Source organism: Lagenorhynchus albirostris, chromosome 3, assembly GCF_949774975.1.
Source record: "Lagenorhynchus albirostris chromosome 3, mLagAlb1.1, whole genome shotgun sequence".
Taxonomy (NCBI): Eukaryota; Metazoa; Chordata; class Mammalia; order Artiodactyla; family Delphinidae; genus Lagenorhynchus; species Lagenorhynchus albirostris.
Genome location: NC_083097.1, coordinates 38,409,178 through 38,427,696, shown reverse-complemented (window position 1 = coordinate 38,427,696; position 18,519 = coordinate 38,409,178). Strand labels below are relative to the sequence as shown.

General features: G+C 36.7%; 1 protein-coding gene across 1 annotated transcript in view; it reads right to left on the bottom strand.

Moving 5' to 3' along the window:
• PARP8 (poly(ADP-ribose) polymerase family member 8) overlaps positions 1 to 18,519 on the bottom strand; it is a 92,376-nt gene that overhangs the window by 8,860 nt on the left and 64,997 nt on the right. Inside the window, exons 15-24 of the mRNA XM_060146303.1 lie at positions 15,612 to 15,737; positions 14,058 to 14,123; positions 11,132 to 11,199; positions 9,299 to 9,347; positions 8,067 to 8,179; positions 7,763 to 7,835; positions 6,082 to 6,151; positions 3,445 to 3,518; positions 2,247 to 2,316; positions 1,293 to 1,377 (exon numbers count right to left, since the gene is read on the bottom strand). Of these exons, the coding sequence (XP_060002286.1) occupies positions 1,293 to 1,377; positions 2,247 to 2,316; positions 3,445 to 3,518; positions 6,082 to 6,151; positions 7,763 to 7,835; positions 8,067 to 8,179; positions 9,299 to 9,347; positions 11,132 to 11,199; positions 14,058 to 14,123; positions 15,612 to 15,737 (794 nt within the window). The remainder of the gene's footprint in view (positions 1 to 1,292; positions 1,378 to 2,246; positions 2,317 to 3,444; positions 3,519 to 6,081; positions 6,152 to 7,762; positions 7,836 to 8,066; positions 8,180 to 9,298; positions 9,348 to 11,131; positions 11,200 to 14,057; positions 14,124 to 15,611; positions 15,738 to 18,519) is intronic.

The following is an 18,519-nucleotide window of genomic DNA, read 5'->3' as shown; positions in this document are numbered from 1 at the left end:
ACCTATGATTTCCCTATAATCACACTTTTGTAAGTGATCTAACTGTGAATGATAGAAATTATCTCGTTCCTTAAGGGCCAGTGGTTTCCTGCTGGGATTCTAACTGATACCGGTATATTGTTCTACTGTCATCTATTGATGATGTTATATTGCGTCTACTGAGGAAGCTTAGAGAGGTTATGCAGCTTGGCCAATGTCACCTCACTAATAACTGGTGAGCCTAGACACAAACTGTCTGATCAAAAGCAGCAGGGTTCTTTTTACTATACTCATTGCTGTCTTGCCACTAAGAATGAAATCTATAGGTATGTATATGTCTCATACTATGTAATCTATATATTAATATGTAACATAAACACAAAAGATAGATAAATACATAATATATAAATCTGGATCATAAGAAAATCACACTTTTCAGACCAACCAAAAGAAAACCAGGCAGTTCATAAAATTTTCATTGTGAACCGTCAGTCAATAAGCTAACAGATCAAATGCTGCAGATGTAGCCTGCTCCAGCTATGCTATGTATTGAAGTAATCATGATACAGTCATTTTGACATGGCTTATAAAACAAGTCAGTGCATTTTTCCAGCTTCTTTTTAGAAAGTTACATAAACGTACAAAATAGATATACTCAACTCTTCCTTGAGGTCCTTTCTGTGACAGGACCGTGGATGAGGAAGGCTCAGGCATGGGAAAAAGTTGAGAGTTAAGCAAGGTGGGTAAAAATCAGACAGATCTACTACACTCATTTACTTAGGGAAGAAAAATACCACTCTTGTATTTTGATGCAGCTCTTATATAGCTTTTTGACACTATAGCTGTGTCAAAAAACCCACATTAACATGCCCGGCATTGCCAGCCTATATCATATGGAATGCAGATCAACTTTTTATAGGAAGAAGACTTTCTCATTGTTTTCCTCATTCCCAGGTCTAATATTTTTTTAAATCTATAGATAATATATGTGTATATTTATGTGTGTGTATATATCTATCTAGATACATATAAGATCTGTACGTATGTATATATACACTTATATACACAGGTATACATACACACACACAGATAGTGGTTAAAGAGACCATGTTTTTCTTCAATTCTTCTAAGTTAATAGCATTTAAACACCCCCGTTTTTCACAGCTTAGTAAAATAAAACAAAAACATTGAGTTGATGAGAAAATACGTGTCTGCTATATTTTGGCAGCTAAAGTGACCTAAGAATAATGTAGTCACTACTACCTCACTTATGGAGAAGACAGTAACATAGGATTTTAAGTTTTTACACTTACACAAAAAAGAACCGTGTGCAGACATGATCAGTATTTGGGACGACCCATATCTCTCCATGTTTGTGCAGGTCAGGTGAGGTGATCACTGTAAATGGAAGAGAAAATTAAAGAACTATTTATTCTAAGTTACTGTATCCCTTCTCTTAGAAATCTAAAAGCAAAAATGCATGTACAAATTAACATATGGAAAATGTTTCTTTCACCTTATGAAGCTATCAAGAAATGTAAATAAAAACAGTGACATGCCAAGTAACAATTTTATGTCTGGAACACGATTAGCATAACAATAGGAAGGAAATCACTTTTGTGTTATGGTGGCAAATAGGTCCTGACTTGGGAACTATGTAGAAAGCAACTTAGCGTCCTCTATAACCATCAAACGTTGAAAAACTTGAAAGACAGTAAACAGTGGCTACCGAAACTCCCAACACAAGAAGAAAAAAAAAATGAACTTTTAGCCAAAGTCAGATTTTAAAGCAAGAACAAAGGAAAGTATATGATCTTGCAAATCGCCTGTCAATTTTCTGTCCTAAGTTCAGAATCGAAGAATAATTTCAGTGTAGGAATGAGAAAGGCCTACTGGGTTATCTACTCAGCACTTGGTTCATCTTTCAGATTTTTTATGGTATTATACATTCAGAAACCAACATAAAGAGGGAGGGGGTATATTAACGAAAGAGAAAAGCAATACTTGATCAGAAAGAGATAATTACCATTCTGAAATATCTGCCAAGAATAAAATATAGCACTAGTTGAATTCTTGCCAATTCTGCTTTTTGGTTTTAACCTTTATGATCTCTGTTGTAAGTATTTTCCATTTGTGCCCTTAGAGATGGTCATAAGGAATAAAGCTTTCTCTAGTCCATTGTGAGCATTTTGTAAACACACTTAAACTTTTAAATACAGATAAGAGAGAGAATTAACGCTATGAGAATTGTAAAACTTTCAACTTACCTTCACATAAGGCTATGCATTTTAAGTTACGGCTTTGCAGGAACTGGGATTGCTGTCCTTTTTTCTGTGACTGAAGTCCAGAAGAATTTAAAAATTAGAGTAAAAATGGGACAGTCATTCAAGTGAAAAAAAAGAATCATCATTAAAAAGTAATAGTCACTAAGATAGCTCCAGAGGTTTAAAAAAGGTCTATCTCGACCAGCAGCAAAATCCTTGAATTCTCTCTTAATGTCAATCTATATTTGTTATATCACTTAATTTCTGTACATAATCATAATTAAATTACTCTCAAAAACAAGCAAATTAAAAAATACTAAATTAAAGTTCAATAGCCTCACAACATAGAATTAGAACTCAAATTTATTTTTACCAGAAGCCTAGCATCTCTATTTAGAGGGAAACAAAATTAAAGTTGCATAATCTTTTCAAACATTAAAATGAATTATTCTAGATCATCTAACTACCCAAAACAAACCCATATTTATAGCATCATTAAGCCACAGAGGTTTCAGAAACATTTCATGTAGAAAATCTGGGGGTTTGTTTTTGTTTTCAGACACTAGACTAGCTATACTCTTTTTAAAATAATCTAAAGTCACATTATTCATCAGATGGATTTTAATTTGTCCAGAATGCTTGTTTTCTCTGAAACAACAAGGGATCTGTGTTTGCCCTTCTCTATGCCTGGAGTGTTCTTTCTCCCAGAGAGCCATATGGCTCGTGCACCCACCACCTATAGGTCTTTACTCAAATAGAACCTTCTCAGAGCATCCTTTCCTGATCACCCCATTTAAAATTCATTCGAGTTCCATCTTGCATCCCACAGCATTCAACATCCCTTTCCCCTGATTCTTCTCTGTAAGATTTACCCACATCTAGCATTCTTTCTATCTCAATATATATTTAGTTTATTTATATCCACTCAGTAGAACGCAGGCACCAAGAGGATTTGTCTATCGCTGATGATCACTGTAGCCCAATATCTTGGAGATGTCCAACACTCTTGTAGAAGCTCAATACATACTTATTGAATATTTATTGAATAAAGGCATTTTAGGGTGAGTTTCATTCCTGCAGGAGTAACAACCACTTAAAATAATTCTGCAGACTTAAAAAGCCTGAGTATTTATCGAAGTCCTGCCAGCTAAGGGAGCTAGAGTTCACTCATCAGAGGCAGTCACCCGATTAGCTACAACACCTGTGATGCGTTGCTGTTTTTACTGCTTGAAGCTGGCTCATCCTTGGCTGACACCTTCTGCTTCTTGTTCATCCCTAAAAACATCAGCAAAATAATAATTTAGGGACAAAGCCATATGATGCAGCTCAAAATACAATCCATCTACACTGCAAAGTTCCACTTTAGGCAAAAGGTTTGACAGCATCAGGCCACAGACCATCACAAAGGGCTCCTGAAGGAGCAGCTGCTGTGCCCTGAGCAAGCAGGGTGGAAAGTTGGTGGGTTCTGGAAATCCTGGTCAAGTTACAAAGTAGAAAATACACTTTGTTTTTCTTTGCATTGAAAAGAAGGCTAGGACCTTCCCTTGCATAAAATTGATATAATCAGAAAATTCTTAAAACTTGATTTTAAAAGGCATTTAGGACCTAAATTTTATTCCTACCATCTAGTGACTAGAAGAAGATAAGGGGTGGAAAATATAAACAATTTCAGAAAAATATATTTATACTGCAACTTAACTTCATGCTCAATTCCTGTAGAATTTACTATTCCTCCTAATAAAGGAAAACTATTTAAGTCCTTTTGTCTATGATACTCACAAGTCTTACCTTAACCTGTTAATGCCATGGCTTTTTATTGTGAAATATTTCAGACAAAACAGAATTAAAATTCCTGTCTGTTTTAGAATAGGTAGATTTGTAGCTATAGTGTATTTAAAAATGCTCATCTACTATCCTGAAGTTGAGAAGCCTATTTGTTTGCTGTTGTTTCAATAAAAGGCTTAATGAAAATGGGGCAAAGCCTATGGACCAAACTGCAAATGGTGTGGATGCAGGCACTTCCCAAGGCAGACATTCCCGCAAAGAGGCAGAAGTGGGTGTGGTCAAGCTGAGGAACAGGCGAAGCTATTAGTGCAGAAAGACGGTTCTGCTCTCTAACTCCTAGACCTGAAGCCCTCCAAACCAAGTATGAAGCTACTTCAACGTACTGTAGAGGTTCTTCCTTTTCTTTTTCAGATCAAGGACACTGAAAGAATTGGATGAAAGCTATCTACCCTCTTTCCAGACAAACATTCACACAGACCAATTTCACATTCATCTGAATCCCTCAAAAACCTTTCCATGAACCCATCTAAGGAGTCACTACACCCGTATAAGAAGCAGAAAATCACAGGACTCGAAGATGTGTCCTTATCTATGCTGAGATTGTATTTATTTATTAAAAATGGTTTGATATTACTTTTTTACTGTGTTCTGTTTTAAAAAGATTTAGAGTCTGATTTAAGCTGATTCTGATCATCTTTCCCACTGAACTACATGATGTTATTTCCTATACTATCTTACTCTCCTGATATTTATTTTCCTAGTTTTATTTTGGCATATTGTGTTTTCAAAGATCACTGCAACAATATCTCTCAACAGTATGTTTTTCTACAATGCGACTGTGCCACTCTTTCATCAGGAGATGGAGTCTAATTCCCCAGCCCCTGGATGTGGACGGGCTTGTGACTGCTTTGACCAATACTGTACATGGGAAGTGGCGCCACGTGAGTTTTGAGGCTGGGTCAGAAGAGGCATACAGAGCCCACCTGGTCCTCTTAGGACATGTGCTCTGGGAAAGGTCGAGGTGGAACACTGAGAAACCACTTGCTGTGCTGAAAGAGTGTGAACTTGGGCAAAAGAATCAGACAGGTAAGCCTGCTCAGTGTTCTCCTAGTTATTAGATCTCTCTAAGTCTCCTTTTCTATAATATATGGATCTTAAGACTTACCATCCAGGCACCATGTGAACAACATCTCCTGAAGTTGTTTAATGGAATCATGTAACCCCACACAACACAAGCATATAAGTAAAACCAACTATCTATGCAGGTATACGAGTATAAAAGCCTTTAAGTCTAAAGGAGAACTCACCAAACCCTGAGGCTGTTAGGAGGAAAATGTTTCATTTGTTATTTTATACAATTCTGTGTAGTTTCGATTTCTTTACAATGGGCGTAATTATTTTATATTTAAACAGAATAAGTTTCTGTTCTGAGAAAAAAAAATCACACAGATCATTGTGAAATATTCCAAAAATTTTTAAAGTACAAAGAAAAAATCACCCTGAATTTTACTACCTCAGGATTACGAACGCTAACAATTTGGTAGTCGTTCTTTCCATATTTTGAATTTATGAGGCTCCTCCTCAGCACATGGTTTCAGTTTATTCCAATATATTTTTCTCAAACAATCTCACTAAAATATTAACAAGAAGTTGTCCATAAGTAGGATGGTTCTGAGGGTGTTTTTCTAATCCTAAGTTTTCCATACTGCTTAAAACTTCTTCAATATAATGTGTAAACATTTTTCAGTGCTCTACATAATATTTTGTACATGCTATATTTTCAATGTTTACTGTAGATGGAATAAATGTAGAAACTATTGAAACAAAATTAAAATTAATTTTGAAACTGACAAAACATATGCTCCATCTTATATGCTAGGGGAAGTATTATAAATTCATCTTGACACGTGAGCTTTGTTTTTACTTCTGACATTTATCAAATGAATTTAATACAAATACATCAAATAAGCTTCATTCCCTCGATAAAAAAATTGTGCCTAGAATATACAACAACAAAAACTTAATTTGAGGTTGAAATGAAATACAAGCTTACCTGAGTAACCAAATGATATGCTTGACATTGGACTAAGATAGATTCCACTTCCATACATTGCACCGTGGAGCTAGAATGAGAGGAGGTGGGAAAGGAAACAGTCAGTTTATGGTTTCAAATGTTAATATTTCACAAAAGAAGACCATTGGTCTTATGCTGGAACATTAGCTCTTAATAAAATGATAAAGCTCTGATTTCAAGGTCTAATTTGAAAAGAGTACTAATATTCTTGTTCTTAAAATTCAGAGTGCACTGATATATGGAAAATGACAGCCAGAAAAAATCCTTAGTAAAGAGTTTCCACCCAGCTGATGACAAAGAGTCACTTAGTATCAAGTACTGGAGTAGGCTTTTTTTTTTTTAAATTAATTTATTTATTTTTGGCTGCATTGGGCCTTCGTTGCTGTGCATGGCTTTCTCTAGTTGTGGCGAGCAGGGGCTACTCCTCGTTGCAGTGCACGGGCTTCTCATTGCGGTGGCTTCTCTTGTTGCAGAGCACGGGCTCTAGGCATGCGGGCTCAGTAGTTGTGGCGCATGGGCTCTAGAGTGCGGGCTCAGTAGTTGTGGCTCACAGGCTTGGTTGCTCTGCAGCATGTGGGATCTTTCCTGGACCAGTGATGGAACCTGTCTCCTGCACTGGCAGGCATTTTCTTAACCACTGTGCCACCAGGGAAGCCCTGGAGTAGGCTTTTATGTTAATGACTCTAAAATACTGAAAATAAACGTGGCTGAAACACATGTGACAGAAGGTTGATCAGGACTCATCTGCTAGTATATCAACAAAATATCTTAGATTTTCATTATACGGCACTGTCATCCCATTCCTTACTTCCTCTAAATTTTTCAAGTTATGGAGAGTTTCATTAACTGAAACTCTTCGACCAGTCTACTACTCAGAACAATTAAAATTGTCTCTTATTATCTCCATGCTCTAGGGCCCTCATACCGTATTTAGTATGCACCAAATATTAATTCAATAAATACGTATTTATGGACATTTATATTTATGAACATTTATATTTATATTAAATGTGTATTTATGAACATTTATATTTAGTTGTGTCATCCCAGTTGTCATCAGAATATGAGATCTCGCACAGGTGACTGGGTTGAGGATTTCATCTCCTGACCTCCTTACATCATCAGATGAAAATCAGCTGAATGAGAGTGAGGTGGGATGCTGGAGATGAAGGGCGTAAATAAAGATGAAGACCACACCCACAGTATCCTGCCCATGTGGTGCCCTGCAGGCTGAAAAGCAGGTAGCCGATGGCTCTTTGGTGTCCAATCTCCATTTTGCTTATTCTTAGCCCTACCTTTTCTTCTGTTAAAGTATTCACACTGAGGTTGTGCTCAAAATACTTGAGTTGGAGTAGCAGAGAGAATTTGTGTAAGGTTTTACCTCTTTTGTGATAATTTTTTTCTATTAAGTTTAAAGTGGTTTCACTATTTTCTCATACGGGAAATCAGTTTTCTTTTTCTTTTCATCCCTATGTTGTGTATAGATCAATTCTGCTTGACTTATTTTGTGAAAATTACGTATGCCTATTAGAAAAATCCACGTAATTTTTTAAAGCATACACGCATCCCCTTTTGCAAGTGAAACCACCACCAGGACGGACTGCTTACTGAACTCCAATACTGAAGAATAATGTCTTGTTAAAGCATGCAGAAAATTTACCTGCAGTCGTGTATTAGAAGCAACAACCAGACCATTTCTCAGGATGGAGTGCCAGTTTTCAATGTGCGAGCCACTAAAACACAGGGGAGGGGAAGGAAAAAGCAAAAATCAACCACCTTTTTATGGGGGTCTCAATATAACAAGTCATGGTGCCTTCTCAGAGTTCTGGGTTTCCTAATCAAGTATCGTGTAGTGAACTGTCCAGTGCTAACAGCCAACTACTGAAAGAAGATGACTTCCTCCCTACACATTTCTGGAAGACTAAGTGGGTGACACACACCCCTAAACATTAAGCCATACTCACTGAAATGCAAAGGTGCTTCCGAAGAGTTTTTTAGCAGCTCTAAAATTGGATTCTTTGGCTGGTGGACTGCTGAGAAGAAGGAATTGATGGGGAGTGTGCATGAACTTCAGTTGCTGCCATTTAAAATAAGGATGCAGGAAAACATGTCAAATTTAACATACAATCAGGCTGATGACAATTTCAAACTTTACTGGTTTAAGAATTATCTAGTTTCAAACCATAATAATTTAGATTAATAGGGCACTCATTTGACAAAAACCCTGCATAAATGATAAATCGCATGGAATTGCTGATTTGAAGGATAATTCTTTAGGCTAATGGAAAAGGAACAGGAGACAGACAATCCAAAGTCATTTATATTTAGCTTTGGAATATGCTATGTAATCACATTCAAGCAGATCTGCCTTCCTAATTACATTTCTTTTTGAGACTTTTATTATTGAATTCCCTAAGTATCCACCAGCTATTCAACTGGGGAAATATCTGAATTTGCTAAGCAGAAAAGTTAGTTCAAGATTTTAAAACTGCAAAAATTATCATCATCATGCTTTATTTACATATATTTGTAAAATTAGAAATTGCCTACATTCAAATTATAGTTTCCCACTTTGCTCATGGAAAAAATTGAAACAAAGTCTTTTGAATCAGTCGCTTAACAAAATTTTCTAACTGCTGCCCTTTCACCTAAGAATATATGTACTTATACAGGAATCCAATATATAGGAATCTCATAGTTTAGAGATTCATAGATGGGTGAGCTGAGATTTTAGATACTGCTCCTAGGTGACGATCAGAACTGAAATCAGAGTCCATTAGCTTTTTCTTTATTTTGTAAGCATATTAGGCCGATAAGTAAGCTATCTGGAGGCAATATCTTCTCCAATATAGAAAAGTAAAGCTGTGCTAACATTAAACTGACAATGATAAAAAAGCACATCACCTTCTTCTGGTCAATCTCTAGATAATGTCCTCTCTGTCACATGTGGAATAACTAAATGATTTCACATTGACTCATTTACTTAAAAGTTCAGGGCAGCAGCCTAAAATTGAATTTGATATCTTGGAGAAACTTAGAGCTGGGGCGCATGTGGTCATTTCTAACTGAAGAATTAGGCTTGGCCTGAGTTAACTTCAATTTCCTGGAGAGGCTGCCTAAAAATCACAGGGGTCAGTTCTCCCGACTAGTAAGTAGCCCTCACATTTCTGTATGTATATGTGAAAAAACAACTTACCCTGTTAACTGGCAGTTTCACAATATGTGACCTATTACTTGAAATAACCCTGAAATTAATTAAAATAAGCCATCAGTCACAAATATATGCCACATATATTTAAAGTGTTTTTCCCCTCAGTTGGCAAGTGATTAAAACTTATTTTTGCTGTGACATAAACTAAATTGAGTAACAATTTTACTTAATTACATCATTTTGCTTTGCTTCCTGAAACAATTTAAAGAGCTGATATAATAAACAAGATACTTAAACCTGAAAACACAGATGTAGCTCTTTAAAACTTAAGAGATATAATTTTTAATAACCACAACCTCAGATGTCAGCAAAGTGAACATGAATATGCTTTCAAATAATGGTAATCTAAATACAAAATTTAGAAGTTGATTCATACATCTGCTTCTCCCTACACTGTCTAACTAAGAATGAGTTTTTATGTAGATATTTTTCCTTTCTTTAAATATTTGAGGATATTTGTGCTGATACAATGGTTTATATACAAACTGTTGTTCACCATATGTAGACAATGAAGTTGAAAAAAAATCAAAACCTCAGGTATCTGAAAGGACTAATTGTTTTATGCTTTGCAGTATAGAAAATAGTAACTAAAAAAATTGTAAAACATGTTGGTAAATTTTCTCCTCCTTGAAGGAAGAGTGACTAACAAGCTGAAGGAAATGATCACAAATAATTAAAAGTGAACAATCAGGCTAACTTCAGGGAAAAAAAGAAAGAGATTAGATATTTGAAATTTTTACTTTCATTTTGAATATGACTTAATATGAGAATTTTAAAAGTTAAAATAAAAACTATGTGTTATTTTACTCAATTCGTCAGAATTTTAAAGATAGATTATAAAAGATACAAAGAAGAAAGACTTCTAAAACCTAACTCTTGTCATGGTTTTACTAGACTATAATAATGTGTTTTGTAAGGTTCTGCCTAAGTGAAAGTTAAGTATTTAAGAGTCGTGAGGTGGCCTCTTCCTCCTTTGCCCATCTTTACATATTTTTTAAAAAACTTCCTGGCTGTAGCATGGAACAAGTACTCATTCAGACCAATTTCTTATAATCTTTACATTTGTATTACTGCCTGATAATCATGGTAAATTCCATAGTCTTTGAGTTGTCAGTGATTTCAAAGAGACGCACCTAAAACCCCCATAGGTACGGTGAGTAGGTGAGTAGATACTACTGTTTTCTTTTTGCAGATGAGAAACCAGAGGGCAAATTATTTGAAGTAAGTGTTGTAGAGCAAGGGGAGCTCTCAACCCACCCCTCAACTATAGCCTAACCCTTCTTTTCTAGGCTTAGCCTGGACTAATGCTGTGTGCCTTACCCGACTTTCTCTGAAACAGTGCCTCATCTGCAGTCATCAAACACAGAGTTTATCAAAGTTACACTATCTTTGTTAAGGGAGTAAATTATGCAAAACACACATTATAGAGAGATTTTCAGTAAGTGTTTGAAACAGTTTTATCACACAGAAAATTAGATGAAAATTAGTTTTATCACACTAGAAAATTAAATGAGCCAAAATGGCTTCACCATGTAATCTAACCAATCAAAATTTTTAAAATGATAGATAACAAACTGCTGTCGACTGCATCGTATATCCCTGCAGTGCATATGACAGCACTTTCTTCCCCTTGTGATGTCCAAATTTTAATTAAAGTGAGAGTCCTTAAGGACTCTTGGACTGTAAAATCCCCAGGCCTCACAGGCTTGTAGAACTGTAGCATTGCAGGTCTTGCAACATAGGCTTTTTTTTTTTTTCCTTAAAGCAGGCAGTAGGAAGTGATGCTGTTTTCATTAAAAGGAAAACTAAATTTTATACCATTGCAGTAAGGGATGAGCAAGGGGGTCTTGTTTATCCATCTGCTTCTTGATTTCCAGATATGGTGCCTGAAAAAAAAGTCATTATACGTTTTGATTTTTCTTAAAAATTCCTTTTTTTCTTTTCTCTTTTTCTTTTTTTGCAAAAGGAAAATCAGATTGAACAGGTATGCCTTATCCAGTTAAACGTGAAGCCCTGTGGTTGTGACATGATAATGGCAGCCATTACCCTAGTTGCTTCTCCCCAAGATGATATGAACTCTGACCTTCCATGCAGGACAAAGGACTTGCCGGAACGTTTTGATAAGAGGCTCAATGGAATTTAGCCTGGCTTCCATGCACTAGGCTGGAAGTCCCTGGACCACTGCTGAGTCTTTGCTCAAGAAAACCCAATGTTGCTAAAACACAAAAGGTACCAACCCATACAGTTAACCTTTCAGTAATTCTCTTATCCCCCCTGAAATTTCCATTTCCCCAGAGCCCCCCCTATTTTCACTTCTCTGTAGCCCCTTTTTGTTCCCTCTCTGTTTTCACTTTAAAAATCTCGGTCCCCTTGCCTTACTCGGAGGTGATCTCAGCTCACACCGCAAGTTTCTCTCCCCTACTGCAGTACTTGAATAAATCTGTCTTGTCACCTTTATCAAGCGTCTGGTTTCTCTTTGACATTTTTAACATTTAACTAACATTAAAGCGAAACTTGTAATGGCTATTACTCATGCTCATATCTGAGGGTACTGACTTCGGGTAGATCTTTACATGAGAAAATTGGACAAAATTTACATAAGACGATGACCCCTTCTTTTAAAAGTATTCACCCAGACAATTAACAATTAACAAATATTTAAAAGGAATTCACCCAGACAATTAACATTTTCCTAGAAAGAAAGGCAATCTGTCTGTGACAATTTAGGCCAGTATAATGTTATATTTATTTGGAGAAGTTTAAAGAATTTGACAGGATAAAACCTGACAGCATCCCTATGAAGTGTACACTGAGGGAGAAGCCAACATTACTATTTACCATCTTGGCAATGAAGAAACTGAGGCATCAAGCAATTAAGCAACTTGCTCAAGGTTGCAGGCCACGTCACTGATGAGCAAATTACACCACATGGGCCTCCAACTTCCCAAGCTGACACGCAATCATCTCCATTGCCTCCTATTAAAATAGCTTACACATGACCCAGAATAAAGGAAGCAATTCTTGGCACAGAGCTGATCCCAGAGTCAGGGTTTGTAGCTATTTTTAGATGCAAGAATGCTCTGGATCTACAGTATAGTATAAATATCCTATACCAAAGTCTTTGGTGACCAAAAATGTTTAATTGTATGTAAGGTACTGCAATAGGTTCTTTTTTCCCCCTAAGTGGAAATGCATTTATTGTTTTCTTTTCCTTATACAAATAATAAATGTTTGCTTGAAAAGGAATTCTGATAATGTAGAAAGGGCACAGAAAAACAGGTGGAAAGAATGACGGCTTTTAAGCAAATAATATAACTTGTGAAATTAAAGGATCTCTTGTTTACCACTGTCTGACACATACCATTTGTTGAATGGATGAATGAGTATTTGACTTTATAAATAAATAACTATCAAAAGAACCAAGAATCAAATTTGGGAATGTGAAAATGTACTTTGGGCTTCCCTGGTGGTGCCGTGGTTAAGAATCTGCCTGCCAATGCAGGAAACATGGGTTCGAGCCCTGGTCCGGAAAGACCCCACATGCCGTGGAGCAACTAAGCCCGTGTGCCACAACTACTGAGCCTGCGCTCTACAGCCCGTGAGCCACAACTACTGAGCCTGCGAGTCACAACTACTGAAGCCCGTGCACCTAGAGCCTGTGCTCCACCACAAGAGAAGCCACCACAATGAGAAGCTTGTACACCACAACCAAGAGTAGCCCCTGCTCGCCACAACTAGAGAAAAGCCCGCACACAGCGATGAAGACCCAATGCAGCCAAAAAATAAATAAATAAAATAAATAAATTTTAAGAAAGAATAAATCTTTTTTAAAAATGTACTTTGGATGCACATCTGCAAATGGAGTAGATGGGGTAGTGGGGGCGGGGGAGTGGCACAGAAGCTTTGTGGGCCCCAAGACTGGAGAAATCACTGTTCCCTCCCTCCCCAGAGAAAGGCAATGACTCAGAGTAGTACTTACCATAAACTTGCAAAGGCCTCTAGAGGCAGTGCACGCCTTGAAACCACCATATGCAAACTCAACCCATAATGTGTGGTATTGTCAATTAGATTGTTAATTTCTACTTATAATGATGAGCTTCAAACCTTTCTCCAAGTGTCTGGCAGTAGAAAGGCCTCAATAATTCAATAAGATGTGCTTTTCCAAGTGCTGGACTCCTGCCCAGGGATATATTGGACTTTCATAATAAACCCTGATCCTTGCTCATCAAACTCTTCCACCAAAACCTCCCTAATGGTCAAAAATATAAACTCATGCTCTCAAGGAGTCTGGTGTCTTCCAAAGTTCTTTTGAGATTCTGTGTTACATCTAAACTATTTACGTGTAATTTACACTTGACAGAATATTAGTTTTGATTTTAACATTAAAATGTTTTGAAAGTACTACCATTAATTAAAATTGGCAGTCGAGGAAGACGGTACCAGATTTAACTTTTACCTTAAGATATTCCAACAAATTCTTGTCTGAGTTTGAGAGCCGAGCATTCAGATTATGATTATGCAATTACCCTCCAAAGTCACAGTGGTAGCATGCCAAAACATTGATGTAATTTAATTAAAACATCCTAGTACAAAACAATTTTCATTTTTTTATGATTTTAATTATACTCTCATATAATAGAAAAGTCTACATTTCACCACATGGCCAGTACTCTCAGATATTTTAAAAATATAATTTCACTCAAGCAAAACTGAACTGTACAAGACCACAAGATGATAAACTTACTTGTGTCATTTCTCTAATAGAAGTTATGCTGTCCAATGCTTTCATTACTCGATCATAGTTCTTCTTCTGTTTGAATGGGGGAAAAAATAGTATTCACCATAAGCCTTTGCAAGTCTGCACGTTACTTGAGAGACATATTATTTCTGTACCTGAATTTTCCATCAGGGTCAATTTGAAAGCAATGACTGTGTTGTGTACACAAAAGGGAAGACTTTGGGCTTCCATGGTGGCACAGTGGTTGAGAGTCTGCCTGCCGATGCAGGGGACACGGGTTCGTGCCCCAGTCTGGGAAGATCCCACATGCCGTGGAGCGGCTGGGGCCGTGAGCCATGGCCGCTGAGCCTGCGCGTCCGGAGCCTGTGCTCCACAACGGGAGAGGCCACAGCAGTGAGAGGCCCACGTACCACAAAAAAAAAAAAAAAAAAAAGGGAAGACTTTAATAAGATGGCTCTAGGACATAGGATTTATAACTGAGTCAGAGGGAAGAAAAAAGAAAATAATGTCAGTTTTAGTGTAAATACATAAAATGATGTTCAGCTTACAGGGGAAAAGCTATAAATACACAAAAGATATTAGGCTCCTGATTCTTGTTGTCACCACTAAAAAATTAAGCCATGATGAATAAAGTAAGCACAGAATCCTTCTAAAACACAAAAATCCACTTTAAATCTTACAGTTTCATTTTGCTTTTAGTTCCTTTTGATTGGAAGATTGTTACCAAACAAGTATGATTAATAAGTGTGTAAATGACACCATACACTCAACTGATAATTCATTTTAAAGCACACTGAAAATATGTGCACTGTCCCCACTTATGAAGGAGGGAAAGTGTTTCCAAGAGAATTTTATATAGTCCTTGTTTCCATAAAATGATTTCAAGAGGAATAGTAATAGAAACTAAGGCAATTTGGGCTCTCATGTAATTTGAAAATCATGTTATTTCAGAAGAATTCTGCCAAACTTCCCTGAATATTTATAAAACTGTTTTCTCAAGAAATGTCAGTTGATCAACAATATGAAATAAACTTTCACTAACCTTCAGATAACTGGGGAGGGAGAGAGGGGAGGGCAAGAGAGGATGAAATAAAAGTACAAAAGAAAAGGAAAAATCTGTCCCTTAACCCATGATCCTTAAAATTAAAATGAGATTACATAAGTTAGAATCTCAAAAAATATATGCTGAAATTAAAATCATCATATTGACCATTATAAACCAATTTATTATAGTTATTTACCTACCTTCCATGCAGATGGGATGTGTAAAGATCAGAATTTGAGGGGATTAAATGGGTCTAGTTTCATGAAGGCAAAGTTAGGAAAATGATTTTAAAGGAGAAAAGGAGAGGAGAAGTAACAGGATACATGAAAGACAAGGTGGAAGTAAATCAAATTTGTGGAAAAAGAATCATATTTGCTAAATGGATACAGAGTTCGTGACAGATCATGGATACGATGAGACAGTAATTTAGCTAAGAAAGAAGAAAGCTAATGAGACCCAAATCTCAGTTATCATTAAAGGAAACTTGTGATTGACGTGCTAGGACGACTACTTACCCTCGGGTTGAAGGCCAGCATCTGAGGATTGTTAGGATCTACCACAGAAGGATATGGCTCGAAAATGACAACTTTTCTAGGAGATTCCAATGCGGACCTACACATGGATACTAGTAGATCTACCACCTTGAAATACATACATAAGATAGTTACTACCCTTCAGGTTTCATCAAATGCTTTGCCATTGTTTCTCCCTCTCATGGTAGTTAATTAGGAAAGATTCAGGATGGCTAGCAATCTCTGAAATCTGTAATTTGGGACTTTAGATCAAATTTGACCAAACCTGACTATTAATTTAAAGTAACTAATATTTAAAGTTACTTTAATATGTGTTATTTAAAGTGACACATATTAAAGTGACTAATACGTGTTGCTTCCAACTACTCACGTCTTCATATCTGTCTTTAACATGTCTTTGTTATTAACACATACTACATGCTAACATTGTTGTAGGTTCTGTGGAAGGACAATGAACAAGGCAGGTCCTTGAAAAGGTCTCGTGAAATTTTCCTTTCAATGGAGAAGATGTGCTGAAAAATCAGTTAAATATATGCTTAAAGACATACAGTGTCTGGCAGTGTTAAATGCTATAAAAATAAAGCTGGCATTAGAGACTTAAGCCGTAGGGGGTACGATTTTAGCGTGGTCAGGAAATGTGGTGACATTTCAACAGAGACCTGAGCGAAGTGGGAGACGGAGACGTGACTAACTGGGGAGAAACCATTCCGGGGGAAGGAAACTGCAGAAAATGAATCTGACATGCCCCAAGGACAGTAAATCTCCTGACACCATCTTACTTCTTCCTACTCTCCTCTGACAAAGGCTATTAATGTCCTCTGATTTGTTAAATAAGATGGCTTTATGCCTATGCGCGTCTATGACTCCTTCGCACAATTCACTAAGAGGCAAGGCGACACAGCAGTCAAGAGCGTGGCTCCCCTCCCTAGTTCCCAAAAACAACACGCTCTAGCAACTGAATCAAGAAAGCCGATACGGTCTAAACGGACAGAGCTCATCAGAACGGACGTACCTATAGGGCAAAGACAAGAGACTTCATAAGGAAGCAGCTGACTTAATCTTTATAGGGAAAGATATTTCCAGAAAGTTTTGAAACAGGCATTTAAAAAATGCACAGTAAGAGTAGGACAATTTTTGATTCTTATGGTTAACGAGGGGGTATTTTGACCTAATGACAGTAGGGCTCACTATGTTGTGTGTATACTCACAAAACACATCCACCCAATCACAGCATCCAGAATTTCCAGTGACCTAAAATAATTAGCAACACTCAAGCCATCGGGTATAGGATCTATAAGTAACACATTCCAAAGTACACAGACATAGATACCCACAGGACTTACTCAGAAAACAGTAGAACTGAAACAGCTAGTATGCTTCTACCACACTATTCCATTTATGTGTGTGTGTGTGTGTTTGCAGTAAATTGGATTCCAAGCAACAGATAATAATAATAAAGACAAATTAAAACCCTCCTTTTTGTTTTCCTCTCCCATACTCATACTCATCCAGAAAGATGCACCGTAACCCAGATACAAATTGTCTTCAGCATTATCTGGTCTCCTAATATAGTAAAACCCAAGCAAGAATCCTGAGAAAGAATCATCAGTAACATAAAAGAGCCTTTTCCGAAACTTTTGGGGCCATGAATTGGTACAGTCTTATAAATACCTTAAAAAATTATATGTCATAGGATGCATTTGAAGCTTTGTAAAAATACATACCCTTCATGTATGTATGATCAAATGATCTTTGACAAGGGTGCTAAGACCACTCAATGGGGAAAAGACAGTCTTTTCTACAAATGAGGGTGGGAAAACTGGATATACGCATGCAGCAGAATGAAGCTGGACCCTTATCTTACACCACACACAAAAATTAAATCAAAATAGAATAAAAATGTAAACATAAAACCTTAAACTGTAAAATTCCTACAAGAAAACAGGGGGAAGCTTTACGACATTGGATCTAGCAGTGATTTTTTAGATATAACATCAAAGCCATGGGCAACAAAAACAAAAATTGACAATAGGACTCTATCAAACTTTTATGCATCAAAGGACAAAATCAAGAGGGTGAAAAAACAACATGGAATGGGAGAAAATATTTGCAAATAATTTATCTGATAAGAGGTTAATATCCAGAATACATAAAGAACTCCTATAACTCAACAATAAAAAATCATATAAACTTAATTTTAAAATGGGCAAAAGAACTGAATAGACATTTCTTTTAAGAAGCCGTACATACAAATGGCCAAAAAGCATATGAAAAGATACTCAACATCACTAGTCATCAGAGAAATGCAAATAAAAACCACAGTGAGATATCACCTTACAATCATTAGGATGGCTACTATCAAAAAAACAGAAAATAAAAAGTGTTGGTGAGCAGCTGGAGAAATTTGTGCCCTTGTGCACTGTTGATGGGACTGTAAAATGGTGTAACCACTATGGAAAACAGTATGGAGGTTCCTCTAAAAACCTAAAAGTAGAAATTCCATATGATGCTGTAAGTGACAATCCCACTTCTGGGTATATGTCCCAAAGAATTGAAAGAAGGATCTTGAAGAGATGTTTGCACACCCATGTTCACAGCAGCATTATCCACAACAGCCAAGAGGTGAAAGCAACCAAAATATCCATTGACGGGTGAATGGATAAACAAAATGGGGTATACACATATAATGAAACACTATTCACCCCAAAGAAGGAAAAGCCTGTCGCCTGTTACAAAATGGATGAACCATGAGGACATTTTATGCTAAGTGATATAAGCCGGTCACAAAAAGTCAAATACTATATGCCTACACTTGTGAAGGATCTAAAGTAATGTAATTCACAGAAACAGAAAGCAGAACGGTGGTTGTCAGGGATGGGGGTAGGGAGAA